Source organism: Grampus griseus (assembly GCF_964374135.1).
Source record: "Grampus griseus genome assembly, chromosome: 4".
NCBI lineage: Eukaryota > Metazoa > Chordata > Mammalia > Artiodactyla > Delphinidae > Grampus > Grampus griseus.
Genome location: NC_138997.1, coordinates 108515966 through 108531079, shown reverse-complemented (window position 1 = coordinate 108531079; position 15114 = coordinate 108515966). Strand labels below are relative to the sequence as shown.

The window sequence follows — 15114 nt, the reverse complement described above, 5'->3', positions numbered from 1 at the left end:
TTCTATTATAGAAGGGAAAAGAGGCATTCAGATATTTATGGGCAATGAGTCATCTCTGCCATTGTGTCTCATCCACACTGATATTTTCTCTTCTGTTTCATTGCTATGTTCTGTGCCAATAAGAGGATAACCAGATTGATTAATGTATTTTCCCCATGTGCACTGATAATATTGCATTTTGTCTCTAAGAGTTTTCATAATACTTCCCAGTAGATAAATTTTAAACAAAACATTTCACCAACTCCTAAGGCAAAGAGTTAATCAAATTCCTAATAAGGTTAACTTCAAGTTTCAAAGGTACCTACCACTTTCAATTTTCTTGATGTTTAACAAGTAGCTTAGGCTCTACAGCAATATTCTTACGTTTTTTCATGTAAAATTTCACCATCTTCCAGTAAGTATCACTGCATTTTTTCATCTTGTCCTTTCTTAATTCCAAATTCCTAAAGACAAAAGAATGAGATGACCATTCAGTAACTTTCAACTTTACTCAGGAGGAATTTAGTATATAGAATCTTGTTATAGTTAATTAATATCCTAAGTCTGTATTTGCCTTGTGTTCTGAAATATATTTGCCTGATATTTTTGTAAGTTTACCTTATGCAAATAGGTATATATGAATCATCATTCTTTCCCTATGCCAGGGCAGGGAGAGCTTTTAGATCATTAAAATCAACTGTAGTACACTTTGAAAGAAGACTAATAGAACTTTGTCAGTTGAGCAGAAGAACAAGAAATTTGTTTTTGCAAATGATAAAATAACCTTTTTTTCTATGTGCTTGTCTTATCATGCTTCCAACTTTACCTTTAAACTTTTATAGGCTGCAATAGGATCTGTGGCTTTGGACACAGCAAGATCACATGGAGAGAAACAGTTAGAAGGATATGGAATGGATGTGTTGACTGTGGCATTTTTGGCCATCCTCATCACAGCCCCAATTGGAAGTCTACTTATTGGTTTGCTAGGCCCCAGACTTCTCCAGAAAGCTGAACATCAAAATAAAGATGAAGAAGATGAAGGAGAGACTTCTATACAGGTTTAGAGGTGAAAAGAGAGAATGCCGAATATAGTCATCAGAAAGCTGCTCTCGGAGGCTACTTTTATCCATATGGATATTGACATATGTAATGGTTAAGCTTAAAATGTACTAGAACCAAGTGTGGCTATTTCTCTAAACAGCATTTTTAGCCATTACCCTTTCCATCTTGGGGGGATGGGGGTAATGTTCTACATCTCCAACCTGATCTCTACCTTTTTTTTTTTTTCACACACTATTCATCATTATATCTTAATTTTTATAGGGACATATACACTTGAATGTACTACCACAATTTAATTTCAGTGTCCTGTTCTGCTAACCAACAGCTTGCTCTGACTTACTATTACCATCACAGTTTCACGGTTCATGGTCACCTGGCCTCTCATGCCTTGAATTGCTTTGGGCTCCTCTTTTCTTTTTTTAAAATACCATAACACAATCCCTCATCAATTTCTATCAGTCTCTACACCAGCCTCATGAATATCATATTAATCAGGGTAAGGTAAGCTGCTATAATGAAGAAACGAAAAATGAAATACTTAAATAGAGAAATTTATTTCCCTCTTATGAAACCAGCTGACAGTGTTACTCTGCTCATGCAGTCTACTCAGAGACCCATGTCCTTCTGTCTTGAGGCTGTGCCATGCCCTAGCTTAGGACAAAGGTTAAAGATGTCTGTCCCCTTTCTAATCCTCAGGAAGAAGGAAAAAGGAAAGTCCAAGGCAAGCAATTTATTTTTAAGGATGTGCTGTGGAGTTGGACACATCTCTCCTCTTACATAATGTTAGTGAAGCCCACACCCCGCTGTGAGGAGGCTGAGAAAGTGTCTCTCACTAAGCATTCACATCCTGGGAGATGGGAAGGTCAGATTGGAGAGCCAGAAGTACCATTGTGTTGGGTGTTGCCATCACCTAATAGCATCTTCTTGCAGGTTAACAAGGACCATCTAAAGTTAGTAACTTTAACCAAAAGAGTGACTTCTGTGGCAGGAATTTCAGGGATTGCAACATGCTAGTAGAGAAGATAAGAAGAAAGTCTTATCTGCAAAAGTCACATTTTATCCCACTTGATCAACAGAACATCTCTGCTTTTGTATGTCACCCATTAAGTTCCTCTACTCTAGGTCAACTCCTGCCTAGTTGTTAGAATAATCATGTTTAAATAAACATGTCATTAGACTACCTAAGGGTCTGATTTATTAGCAGACAAACATATGAGCAAACTGTAAAAAGGGATATAAGTGCTCTGACAGATGTGCGAATAGGGTACATACACCCTTCATTTAGTTGTTAGACTAACATCTCATATTGAACTAATCTTATCTTTAGACTACTGTTGCAGCCCCTTCCACCATGACATTCACCTCTGTCCAAAACTAGCTTAATTTTTATTAAGCTAACATATTACGAAGCCATAGAATCTTCATTTTTATGTCAGCCTGACTCTGGTTACTTTCTGGGACTGTATTCCCTTAGTGTTTATGTTCTCAATTTGGACTGGATTAATGTATACCAAAGTTCAGATGGATGAACTTCCTTGGCCAGGTGCACCTTGGTGGTAGCACCATAAACTTAATGCTCACCTGGTCCTCTACTATCACAAGCTCTGAAACTAGATTCATCCAAATACTTACTGAAAGCCTTTGGTGACCCAGGCACATCATGAAGACTAATATTGTTTCCATCTTTAAGGATCTGACAGTCTGATAGAGGAGAGCAACCACTAAACAAGAGATTGCAAAACAGTATGATACGTGCCATGATGCAGGAAGTAGAGGGGCGCCAGGGAGCTCGTAGCAGGAGCACCTTATCAATCCAGGGGGAGGTGCAGTTTAGACACAGCCTCCAGAGAAAGTAGGACTAGGGTTAGGACATGGGGGATGATTAGGACTTAGCAAAAGGCATGTGAGGCCCAAGGGTGCTGCAGTCAGTGCTGGTTCCCATGTTCACCAGTAGCTCTTCTCCATGTAACAGGCTTTGAATACTTTTTAACTAATACAAAATACAGTTAGTATAAGTAAATGAGAATGTTGTTATAAATATTCAAGGCCCCAAAGAAGAATTAGAAATGGAAATTTACAGAATGTAGAAATAGTTGAAGAGCACAGTAAGCCACTGTCATAGCCTATGCCATTTTCAGAGCATGCAGCTACTTCCTGCCTCTACTCTACACCCAAATCTCTCTGGCTGTCTGTCCAGTATTGGTCTCTGCAGGGCTCACCATGAAGTCTCAGGTTTGTCACCACATTGTAAGTCACAGCTCTTGACTTGGCTGGTGAACTCAGAGTTAATTTGATACAGTGTTGACTCAAGCCAACCAAACTTACTCCACCCACCCAACCACAGATAGGAACCGTTACTCTAACCTCTGGGTGCCTGAAAGAACGGTGTATGTACACTATACATACTTCTGTCATAGTACTTATAGCCCTTTTTTCAGTTTGTTTATATGTTTGTCTCCTATTAAATTAACCCCTGAGGGGTGGGAACCTTACCTTGGTCATCTTTGAATCCTCAGCAGTTTGCACAGGGCATGGAGCACGGTGGGCATTTAGTAAATTTTTATTAACTGAGTCAGTGAGGAGATTCTCTTTCAGTATCAGAAAACTACCTGCCACATAACAGTTTAGATGTTAGTCTGCTTAGTCTATCTTAGTCTGCTTGGGCTACTGCAACAAAATACCATAGACTGAGTGGCTTAAACAACAGATACTTATTTTCTCACAGTTCTGGAGGCTGGAAGTCAAACGTGAAAGTTGCCAGCCTGATCAGGCTCTAATGAGGGCTCTCTTCATAGCATGCTAATAACCTCCTTCTCGCTGGGTCCTCACAGGGTGGGGTGAAAAAATGGGGATGGAAGAGAGTGTGCAAGCTCTCTGGTGTCTCTTCTTATAAAGGCACTAATCCCACCATGAGGGCTCTACCCTCATGATCTTATCCAATCTAACTACCTCTTAAAGTCCCCATCTCCAAATGCCATCACATTGGGGGGTTATGGCTTCAACTTATGAATTTGGTGGGGGGATACAATTCAGTGCACAGCAAGGGTGTCATACTTCCAAGGACAGTGCTAAACAAACACTATAAATTCATGTTCTTCAAGATGCCTATTTTTCCTAGGGTTGGTACCATCAATCTCCCCTTTGAGAAGTGTTTGTTTATTGTCTGTTTGTTTGTCTTTAGGCAGACTGATTAGGCTTCAGCTCTTCAAGTTATTTTCACAGTCCACTGTTTTTCTCTCTGGTATTAACTCCATAACATTGATTGGACTTTAATGTTCTCAAAATGTCCTCAGTCTTATGTTTGCAAGTGATCTCATCCATTACATTCTTTAAAAATGGTACTGATTATTTTTGTCTGATTACAAAATAATACATTTTCATTGCAGAAAATTTAGAACACAGAAAAGAACAATAAAGAAAACTGAAACTAATGTAAACACCCATTTTATTTTCTTTTAAATTTTACTCTTAATGTAAACACCCATTTTATTTTGATTCTTTTATATTTTACTCTTGCAGTTCTGGGGGTTGTCTTATTTTCAGAACGATGTATCATCCACCAAATTCGTTGGGTGAAAGCCAACATAAATACATTTGACCTCTGGGAAGGCATATAGACTGAAGAATTTTTCTTGTATATGATGCATCCTAAGCCTTCCAAAAAATAATTTATTCACCTGGTAATATTCAGATATTCATTTTGCAATGAATAAAACAGATAAATCCCTGCCTTTATGGAGTTATGTTCTAAAATCCATTCATTCACTCACTCCGAATACACTTGTAACTTGGCTACCGTGTGCCAGTTTTGCTAGGTGCTGGGGAATACAGTGATGAAGAAGATATTCAAGGGTTCTGTTTAATGGAACTTGAATTCTAGTGGGAGACTGACTCTGAGGGGAATACAAATGTGAATAAGATACTTGCCTTCAAGAACCTTACAAGGCAGCAAGATGTGTACAAATAGCTGTAATCCAAATGAATGATTCAGAACTGTTCTCAGTGAGGAAAACTTCTTAAAGGAGGTGATACTTGAACCGGACTTTGAAGAAAGGGTATGATTTGGATTGATGAGTTGATATTAGGGAGTAAAGCGAAGAAGGGAACAGCTAGGTACAGGGCTGGCATATTAGCCAAGTGTGAAAACAGTAAAGCCTGGGGTAAACGGCCGACACTTAAGGTTGATAATGGGAATTAGTGAGAGGTAAGACTGGAAAAGAAAATTGGCACTTAAATCATACCAAATAGATCATTGGCCAAATTTCTATTTTTATTGAAGTGCTTTCAGAAGTACAGAAGATATTTTTGAAACTTTATACAGAAACTTTATGCTTTATACAGAAAATATTTTTGAAACTACTTTCATATCCAATTTAGTAAAAACTGCTGTAATGAATAAGGTTCTCTTTGTTCCTCAAAAGTTTTTTTTTTTTGCTTTTAATGGCATTGTTGCAAATATAACCAATTTAATTGCTATGAACTTACTATTGACTTTTTTTACCAAAAAAGCTTCAGATGTTTCTTTAGCTGCTTTTTAAGTGATTATTATTAAGTTTGTATTATATTGTCTTTAAATAAATGAAGGACATTATTTTTGAAATGTTTCAGGACATTATATTTCTATATGAATAATTTAGTTCTCTGTAACAGATGGGAATTGCTTCGTGCCATTTTGGGAGCAAGTGATATCACATGCTTTCGTTGACTAACTCAAATTAAATATGGCCTGAGCCCTCTGACCTGGTGAGAATTCTGAAACTCTGTTGATGTGCCCTCCATCTTCCTTAAATTGACCCTAAAGCATTTGACCTCCAGCAGTCCATTGCATCTGGGGCACAGAGCAGTGTCCTGGAGGCCAGCAGATTCCTCTCAAAGGTCCTTCTTCCCAGCTTTACCATTTGTTCTTCATCCTAGTATCCTTGGGGATCTCCTTGCTTTTTCCTTCCATACCATGAGAACAAAGCATTTCCTTAGCCGTATAATCACAAAAGACCTTGTCTACTCTCCTAAAACAGGAAGAAAATGACTTTAAATCCTTGCTGAGCTGTCTACACCATGCTGAAAGTGGGAAGGGGTTACAATAAAAAGAGAATTTTTACTCAGTCGCCCCAAAAAGAGTTGTAATTTGAATGAGATCTTAAATGATAAATAAGAAAAGGAGAGAGGGAACACTCCGCATAGACGAAATGACTTTAGAAAAAACATGGGGTCAAAAAGGAATACAGCGTGTGCAGGAGAAAAAGTTGTTTGGAGTATCAGGAGAAAAAAAAACAGGAAAGGTCAGTTTGTCTTTCTAAGAAGTTTAGACTTTCTCCAATAACAGTTGTTTTCGTCTATATAATAGGAAGCTTGGGGATTCCATAGAGGAAACTTGAAGTCCACCTTTGGCACTGAGAACCCAAAGCTTCTGGGCCCACCTTAAACCAGAGCAGTTCTGCTTTCATTGTTTCATATGAAGATTTCCACATAAGATTTCATGGTGCCGGGGACAAAACTAAACAAAGGTTTTACACTGATAACAGAATATCGTCTGTTTACTTTGTATCAAGCCCTGTTGCAGACACTTACCATGCATCAATTCATTTAGTCTCACACCACCACCACATCCTTTACAGATAAGAAAACCCAAAACTCAGGGAGATTATGTATTTGCCTGTGGTCCCAAAGCTACAAAGTGGCAGTGCTGAAATTTGAGCGCAGTCCTGACCCCAGAGACTATGTTATTTTAAGACTGCACTATATTTAAGTTTACGTAAGAGGAAATATGATCTGAGTTTTGACAAGTTACTTCTGGCACGCGCAGCCCCTGGCGCTGCTTTTTGGCTAATGCCCCTCCGAAGTCAACTCCGTCCCTTGACTTTTACAACACAATAGGTCAGTGTTCTCAGACATGGAAAGGAAAGGGTTGAACAGACTGAAAACACACCGGGCGGTCGCGGAGAACACTGGAACCCTCCGGCTCCGGGGCCTGGAAAGACCAGGACGCCACTTAGACGCGTCAGCCCCGCCCCGCCGCCGCCAGCCCCCCACTCGTTGCGATTAGCCCAGCCTCGTTGCCATTAGCCCCGCCCCGCCGTCGTCAGCCCCGCCCAGAAGCCGCTGTCGCGCAGCCCACTGCGCTCTCCGAGGTTCCGCCACTTGTACCTCAGAGCTGCGCGTGGGCTTTGCGGCGGTTGCTGGGCGCCAGGGCCGCTCCCGGGGCAGCGGCGGATGCTAAAGGAATTGTATGTACGGCCTATTTGTCTTTACTCTCCCCTTTGGCACTAGTCCCCTGTCTCCCGCGGTCTTTCCTCTCTGGTAGCCCCCAGGAACGCCTTTCCGTCCCCTTCAGTTCTAGGGAGCGTAGTTCTAGGGGGCTTCTTTGCCTGGCGCTGGGGAAACAGTCACAGACCTCTTTCTCTCCTCTCCCTGACTCGTGTCTTTACTCCCTCACCCCACATCTCTCTTCTTTATTCTCTCCCTTCCTCCTGCGTTTCTTTCGTTTTACAGGTACTCGCAAGTAAGGAAATGTCTGTCAGTCAGGACTGACTGAAACATTAATTTTATTAAGCGCAGACTACTGTACAAATGGTACATATCTGCAAATGAACGTTCGTAAGCTCCTGTGATTGGAGATGTGTTCCAGGATTGGTTGCTGATCCTGGGAAGGCTCACCTCCCTCCTCCCACGCCCCTCACTCCGCCTGTTCTATCACAGTGGACAAGCCCTTTAGATCAGTGCTTTTGAAGGATTAAGGACAGTTGTTGCACAGGTACCACGTGTCAGGCATATCATGTAGGAGTCCTTATAAGAGCTCTGCAGGCCCATAACTGGTCACTGATGCCCCTCTGTGTGTGTCCTGTAGTCTATGAAAGATCAGATGGGGTGATGGAGAGGGAAGATTGGCTTGGGTGGCACTGAGAGAGGTCACACCTCACTCTGTCATTTTTCATAGGTGTAAATAGTATTGTTATTTGTTATTGTTATTCTGTTACTGCAACAGAAGTGTGGGAAAGTGACACTTATTACTATCACATTTAAGAATTCATGCACCAGACATTTTAGACACTATATGCCTGTGAAATGGATATTCATATTTATTACCTTCTGTGAGTACTAGAATTTATACGACTGGTTTTGTCAGTTGACTCTCTGTTGTCATAAACTCCTGGCCAGTACCAGACAAAAGGAAAGAGGCAGGTGTAACAATAGCAATATATAAAGTAATATTTTATAGCACTTCTCATTTTGTATATTATTTTCATACTCATCCTGTTTATATAGCCTATGAGATAGAGTTGGTTAACAAAACTCCATTTTACTGAAGAAGGAACTAAACACTGAGATTGGGCAGTATGTGGAACATAGTACAATATACATTCAGTAAATATGAGAAAAGGGATAAATGGATGAGATTTTCAAGAAGCCATGTCTTATTCACTTTTGTATTCTCCAAACCCAGAGGTAAGGCTGGCAACAGTAAGCCCACGAATGTGGGTTAGAGAGGTCGAGTGACTCGCTCAGGGACAGGAATGCATCACATATTTTTAGGGCATCTACTGTTTTGCCAGACACTGTGAATACGACGGTTAAAAAGATGCAAGATTCCTGTTCTCATGGAGCTTAAATTGTAATGAAGATAGAAAATAAACAGGTAAACAATATGTGAACAAAGAAATTTTGGATAATGGTGAGTGCAGTGAAGAAGTAAAACAGTGTGAGGTGAGAGGACCTCAGGGAGGGGTTACTTGAGATTGATTGGTTAGGGAAGGCCTCCCTGAAGAGCTGACATTTGTGCTGAGACCTCAGTGATATAAAATAGACAGCCATGGAAATATTTGGGACCAGAGCAGTGCAGATAAAGGAAACTTCAACTACAGAAGCCCAAGGTAGGAAAGAACTTGACTCTTTCAAAGAATATCATAAAGAATGCTGTAGCTGGGATGTAGAGAAAGTGGGACAAGATGAGCTTGGAGAGATAGTTAGGAGCCAAAGCATAGATAGGGGCCATGAATCGGCCCAATTCAAACCCCAAAGGGCTTTGAATCGGCCATGGGGCTCTACTCATGGGACAGGTTAGGAATTTATTTAAAGTATGATAAGAAACCAGTAGGGGGTTTTTTGGAAGGGAGTAATATAATCTGATTTATTGTATAAAGGTTTGTTCCGCCTGTTACATGGTGAATGGGTCATAGGGAATGGAAAGCAGCATTAGGAGAAGACCCTGTGGTAATCCAGGAAGGAATGACCATAGTTTTGGCTAAAGTGGTATAAACATGGATGGATGTGAGATATATTTGGTGGCAGAGACTACAGACTGGGTGATGTTTTAAATATAGGGGTGAGAAAAAGAGAGAAACTCCTAGTGGATGGTTTTGCCATTTACCAAATGGAAAAGACTGGAGAAGAAAATGTGTGGAGCGGGGACTGTTTTTATTTTGCTCACCTTATGTTTGGTCTGCTTACTAAAAATCTAAAGTAAGTTCTGAGTCTTGAGTTCTGTGTATGGAACCAAAGATATAAAGTTGAGAGACATCAGGATGTAGATAAAACTACCTAGGGATAGTGTGTTCATAGAAAGCATTCCAATGATTAGAGGTAAAGCAGAGGAAAAGAGGCAAGCAGAGGAGATGGAGAAAGAGTAGCCAGTGAAGTAGGAAGAAAGTCCGAAGTGTGTGGTGACTTAAAAAGCCAAGACTACAAAGCATGGCCAGTGGTACTGAAATGTGGTGAGAGGTGAGGTGAAATAAAAAAATCTGACTTGAATTTTGACAAGCATAATGAAGAGTAAATGTGATGTGAAGAAATGGACGTAACACTGTGGACATCTCAAGATATTTCACTGTGAAGAAGAACTGAGAAATGGAGGTAATAGAAGAATATATGGGGTCGAAGTAGGATTCTTAAAGATGGGGATACTTAAGTATGTTTTTAGCCTAATGGGAATGACCCAGTATAGAGGGGGAAAATATAGTATAAGAGAGAAAACGTATATCTTAGGAGGGGAATCTTTGAGAAAGTGAGAGGGGATGGGATCCAGGGAATATGTAGAAATGTATGTTGGCTCAGGAACATGAACATAAAATTTATAGTAATGGGAAGAAAGAGAGTATAGGTAGAGATGCAGGTACATGAGTAGATTCAGTGATCAGAAGATGAGAGAGTTTCTGCCTGAAGTTAATTCTCTTTTTCTCAATGAGCATAAAGAAAGTATGAGGCAGGATCAGTAGAAGAGAGGTGGAATGTTTGAATAAGAGGTTTAAGGGGTGAAGAAAAGACATAAAATAGTCATTTCGAAGATAGAAGGCAGTCATACTTGTCTTAGTCCATTCAGGCTGCTATAACCAATAAAAAAAACATAGTCTGGGTGTCTTATAAACAGATTTTTTTTCTCACAGTTCTAGAGGCTGGGAAGTCCAATATCAAGGTGGCAGCAGATTCAGTTTCTGGTGAGGGCCCAGTTCTTGGTTTATGGATGGCCAAAAGAGGCAAGAGAGCTCTCTGGGTCTCATATAAGGGCACTAATCCCATTCGTGAGTGCTCTGTCCTCATGAACTAATCACCTACCAAAGGCCCACCTTCTAATACTATCACATTGGGGGTTAAGATATCCACATATGGAATTTGAGGAGTTACAAATATTCAGTCTGTAGCAATACTAGAGAAACATAGTAGCATAGCTGGGCAGAATTGAGTGGCCATTTCATATTTTTGGCCTTGTGAGTGAGTAGCTGAGATAGGGTGGAAAAAAGATCAAAGGAGCCAAGGAGATCAAGGAACTGAAAGACCAAAGTGGTGGGTGGGTAGACTACCTGGGTATAAGTGATTAAGTTAGTAGCTATACTAGTCCTTGAACCCAGATATCCTGACTTTCCAGCTCAATGGGTTACTATTTTACTGAGAAATGGTTCAGATCATTACTCTTTTGTGCCACCTACCCTTCCAGTTAACATTTTTTTAAAAATTGTGGTCTGATGGTTTTTGGCCAATACATTTAAATTCTAGACTTTCATAGGCTAGTGTTTCTGACTCTCTTGTCCCTTTAATATTTAGTTGTTAAATATTTTGGCTGTTTGTGTGTGTGTGTGTGTGTGTGTGTGTGTGTGTTGTTTTTGTTTTAACTCAGATTTTTTGAGATATAATTCACATACCATACCATACATACCAAGTTCACCTATTTAAAGTATACAGTTCAGTGCTTTCTGTGTATTCACAGATATATATAACCATCACTACAGTTGTAGAATATTTTCATCACCTCAAAAAGAAACCCCAGACCTTGGAGCTAACACCCTTATGTCCTCCCCACCCCTTACCCTAAGCAACCACTAATCTACTTTCTGTCTCTATAGATTTCCCTATACTGTACTTTCACATAAATGGAAGCATATAGTATGTGATCTTTTGTGATTGACTTTTTTCACTTAGCATTATGTTTTCAAGGTTTATCATAGCATGTATCAGTACTTCATTCTTTTTATGGCTGAATAATATTCCATTGTATGGATATACCACATTTTGCTTATCCATTCATCTGTTGATGAATATTTGGGTTGTTTCCACGTTTTGGCTATTATGAATAATGCTACTATAAATATTTGTGTACAAATTTCTGTGTGGACATATGTTTTCTTGAGAATATACTTAAGAGTAGAATTGCTGGGTCATATGGTAACTATGTTAAATCATTTGAGAAACTGTCAGCCTGTTTTCCAAAGTGGCTGTACCATGTTACATTATCACCAGCAGTATATGAGGGTCCCATTTCTCCAAATCCTTGTCAACACTTGTTATCTGACTTTTTTTTAAGTGAGGTATAGTTGATATACAATATTACATAAGCTTCAGGTGTACAACATAGTGATTCACAATTTTTAAAGGTTATACTCTATTTATAGCTATTGTAAAATATTGGCTGTATTCCCTGTGCAGTACAATATGTTTCTGTAGCTCATTTATTTTATACACAGTAGTTTGTACCTCTTAATCTCCCACCCCTATACTGGCCCCCCTTCCCTCTCGCCACTGGTAACCACTAGTTTGTTCTCTCTATCTGTGAGTTTGTTTCTTTTTTGTTATATTCACTAGCTTGTTTTATTTTTTAGATTCCACATATAAGTGAAATCATATAGTATTTGTCTTTTGTTTTTGTTTTTTTAAACATTTTCATGAGTATGTGTTTATTAAAGTACAAAAGCCTACCTTTTAAATAGTAAAGGGAAGATGAAGGATGAGATTTGGAACTCCTGTTGCCTATAGAGCTGGGATGACAAGTAACAGGGAGACGTGATCTGTAGTCACCCTAATAACAATAATAATAATTGCATTTGGATACCCCTTTATATTTTATGTTATGCTTTTATTTTCTCTTATCTCATTTGATTTTGTAACTACCTTTTTCAGATGAGAAAACTGAGACTTGGAGAGGTTAAGTGTCTTGACTAAGGACACATACCTAGAAAGTGGCAGAATTACTAACCATGGTGTTCTGACAATAAGTCCCATATCTTTCACTATAGTAGTTTGCCTCTTCACTTTTTACACTCCATTATATCCAAAGTGATAACAAAGAAAAGCTCTGCTAAGTAGAAAGTAATGGCTGGCTGGAGTCCACTTACAATGTGAAAACGTTTTGTATATGTTTAAAATCCAACAGTTAATGGGATTAGATATTTATCTACCATCTATGGTGTTAGGTAATTCAAAGAACCCAGAAATGATCATGAAATCAGCACTGACTCAATCTACCAGGAAAATAAATGGAAATGCGAGTCACTGAGAAGCATTTCTTGGACCCCATGCACCATACGTGCTTCCACAATACCCTATAGTGACTAAATTCTATGTAAAGAATACAGTACCGGTTACATAGTGCACTCTCAATTAATATTTGTCAAGTAAAAGAATGATGGTAGTTAAACAAGCACTTACCATACTGGGGTGGATGCTGCAATAAGAATGCATACTGAAGGGAGCTTCTACAAGAATGACTTCTTAAACTACGCAGAATTAGCTGGGAAAAAAGCAGGGGTGTTGGGTGAGGAGGCAACATACAGAATGTATAAAGTCTTGGGGATGTGAGGCATGACAAGTTTGAAGAACTACAGTTTAGTACGGTTGAAGTTTAGAATGCCAAGTGAAGAATGAGGAGATACACAGGGACAAGATTAGCCCTTATAACAGAGGGCTCTGTAAGCTGAGTTTGAGGAGTTTGGACGTTTCTCTTCTGTGGGATGCCATTGAAGAATATTAAGCAGGAACTTGCTGTAATCACTGTACATTTTAGAAGATGCATTATGGAAATTACAGGGGGGAGTACCAAGGCTGGACATGGAGAAAACAGTTGGAAAGACCATTATAGTGTTTAGAGGGAAAGGTGCTTATGGCCTGGACTGGGATAGTGGCAATTTATATGGAGAAAAGTGGGCAAAATTTTTTAATATTTAGGAGCTTGTGTTATCATGATTTAGTAACTCACCAGATGTCAGCAGGAAAGGAAAAGAGGGGAGAAGGAATGACTCCTCAGTTTCTAATTTGAGCAACTAAGTAGATGGTAGCTTCATTCTCTGAGATAGGAAATTCTCTGAAGAAGGAATAGATTTGGTGGGGAAAGGTCTTGGGTTCAGTTGTACATACATTGAGCTTAGCTTAAGATGCTTATAAAGGTGATCAAGTAGAGATATTCAATATTTAGGTAAATATACTAGTTAGAATCTCTAGGTCTTCTCTAGGCCAGGCTCATCAGCTTATTGGTCATTGGTAGTAAAATAAATGTCTTAAAAAATAGAGAGAGAGTGACAAGAAAAAAGGGCAGAAGGCAGAATCCCAAGGAACCTCAACATTTAAGGGACAGATAAAGGAAAGGAAGCTTGTAAAGAAGGCCAAGGGTAGACAACTAGAGAGGGAGAAGGAAGGTAGAGCAAGTGACAGAATGATGTGAGAATTCAAAAGGGAAGATGACTTCCAGTTTGGGGTATACCTTGCAGGAAGCTTTTCCTGGAATACCCTTAAGCAACAGATATAATTTGCAAAGAAGAGATGCAGTGGGAAGGTATTCCAAGCAAATAAGAGAAAACAAATAATGCATAGGAGAGCAGTTAACAGTTTAATTTGACTGAAATACAGGGTCAAGAGAGCTACAGAGGAAGCTGACAAGACGGTTTGATGCCATGTTGTGGAAAACCTTGGATTCTGGACAAGTTGTTAGTAACTTTATTCTATGGGTGAGAAAAGCCATTGTGTTTGGTACTAAGAAAAAGACAGGAATATAAAACATGCTCCGAATCGTGGAATACCTTACCATTTTATTGTGGAAACAAAATCTAGGCACCTGAAAGGAATAAAAGTTCAAGATAATATCTGATTAATGAGAACAAACACTAAATACTATAGTAATGTTAATAGTGGCAGAGTCCATTTGAATTGGAGTAGTAGTGTCCAGATTTGTATTGTCCTAATTAAATAGTAATGTCAGCTAGTCATTGTCTTAAAAAAAAAAAAGTGGGGCTTCCCTGGTGGCGCAGTGGTTGAGGATCCGCCTGCCGATGCAGGGCACACGGGTTCGTGCCCGGTCCGGGAAGATCCCACATGCCACGGAGCGGCTGGGCCCGTGAGCCATAGCCGCTGAGCCTGCGCGTCTGGAGCCTGTGCTCTGCAACGGGAGAGGCCACAACAGTGAGAGGCCCGAGGACCGCAAAAAAAAAAAAAAAAAAAAAAAAAAAATACAGTATCTGAAATAAAACATTCACTGGATGGACTCAATAGCAGAATGGAAATGAACTAGGAAAGAATCAATGAACTTGATGATAGATAAATAGAAATCATTCTCACTGAAAAACAGAGTCAAAAAAAGACTGAAAACTAAAATGCACAGAGCCTCAAGGACCTGTGGGACACTATTATGGAGTCTACAGCCTAATGAGACAAACACAGTAAACAGTCACTCTAATCAATACATGACTACAAACTGAGAAAACTGCTGTGAAAAAAATGATCAACATTCTATAAGAACATAAAAAACTGGACCTTACTTAGTCTATGGGCAGTGGTGGTGTCATAAATATTTCTCTGAGGTCCTTGAGCTGAGGGATTAAA

At 39.5% G+C, this 15114-nt stretch overlaps 2 protein-coding genes across 2 annotated transcripts in view; both read left to right on the top strand.

Moving 5' to 3' along the window:
* The window catches only part of SLC9B2 (solute carrier family 9 member B2), a 47887-nt gene extending 46019 nt beyond the window's left edge, over positions 1 to 1868 (top strand). The window contains exon 12 of the mRNA XM_082652721.1: positions 822 to 1868. Within this exon, the coding sequence (XP_082508847.1) occupies positions 822 to 1043 (222 nt within the window). The 3' untranslated portion in view covers positions 1044 to 1868. The remainder of the gene's footprint in view (positions 1 to 821) is intronic.
* Positions 1869 to 7175: 5307 nt separating this feature from the next.
* The window catches only part of SLC9B1 (solute carrier family 9 member B1), a 63928-nt gene continuing 55989 nt past the window's right edge, over positions 7176 to 15114 (top strand). The window contains exon 1 of the mRNA XM_082652722.1: positions 7176 to 7265. Coding sequence (XP_082508848.1) covers positions 7252 to 7265 — 14 coding nt within the window. The 5' untranslated portion in view covers positions 7176 to 7251. The remainder of the gene's footprint in view (positions 7266 to 15114) is intronic.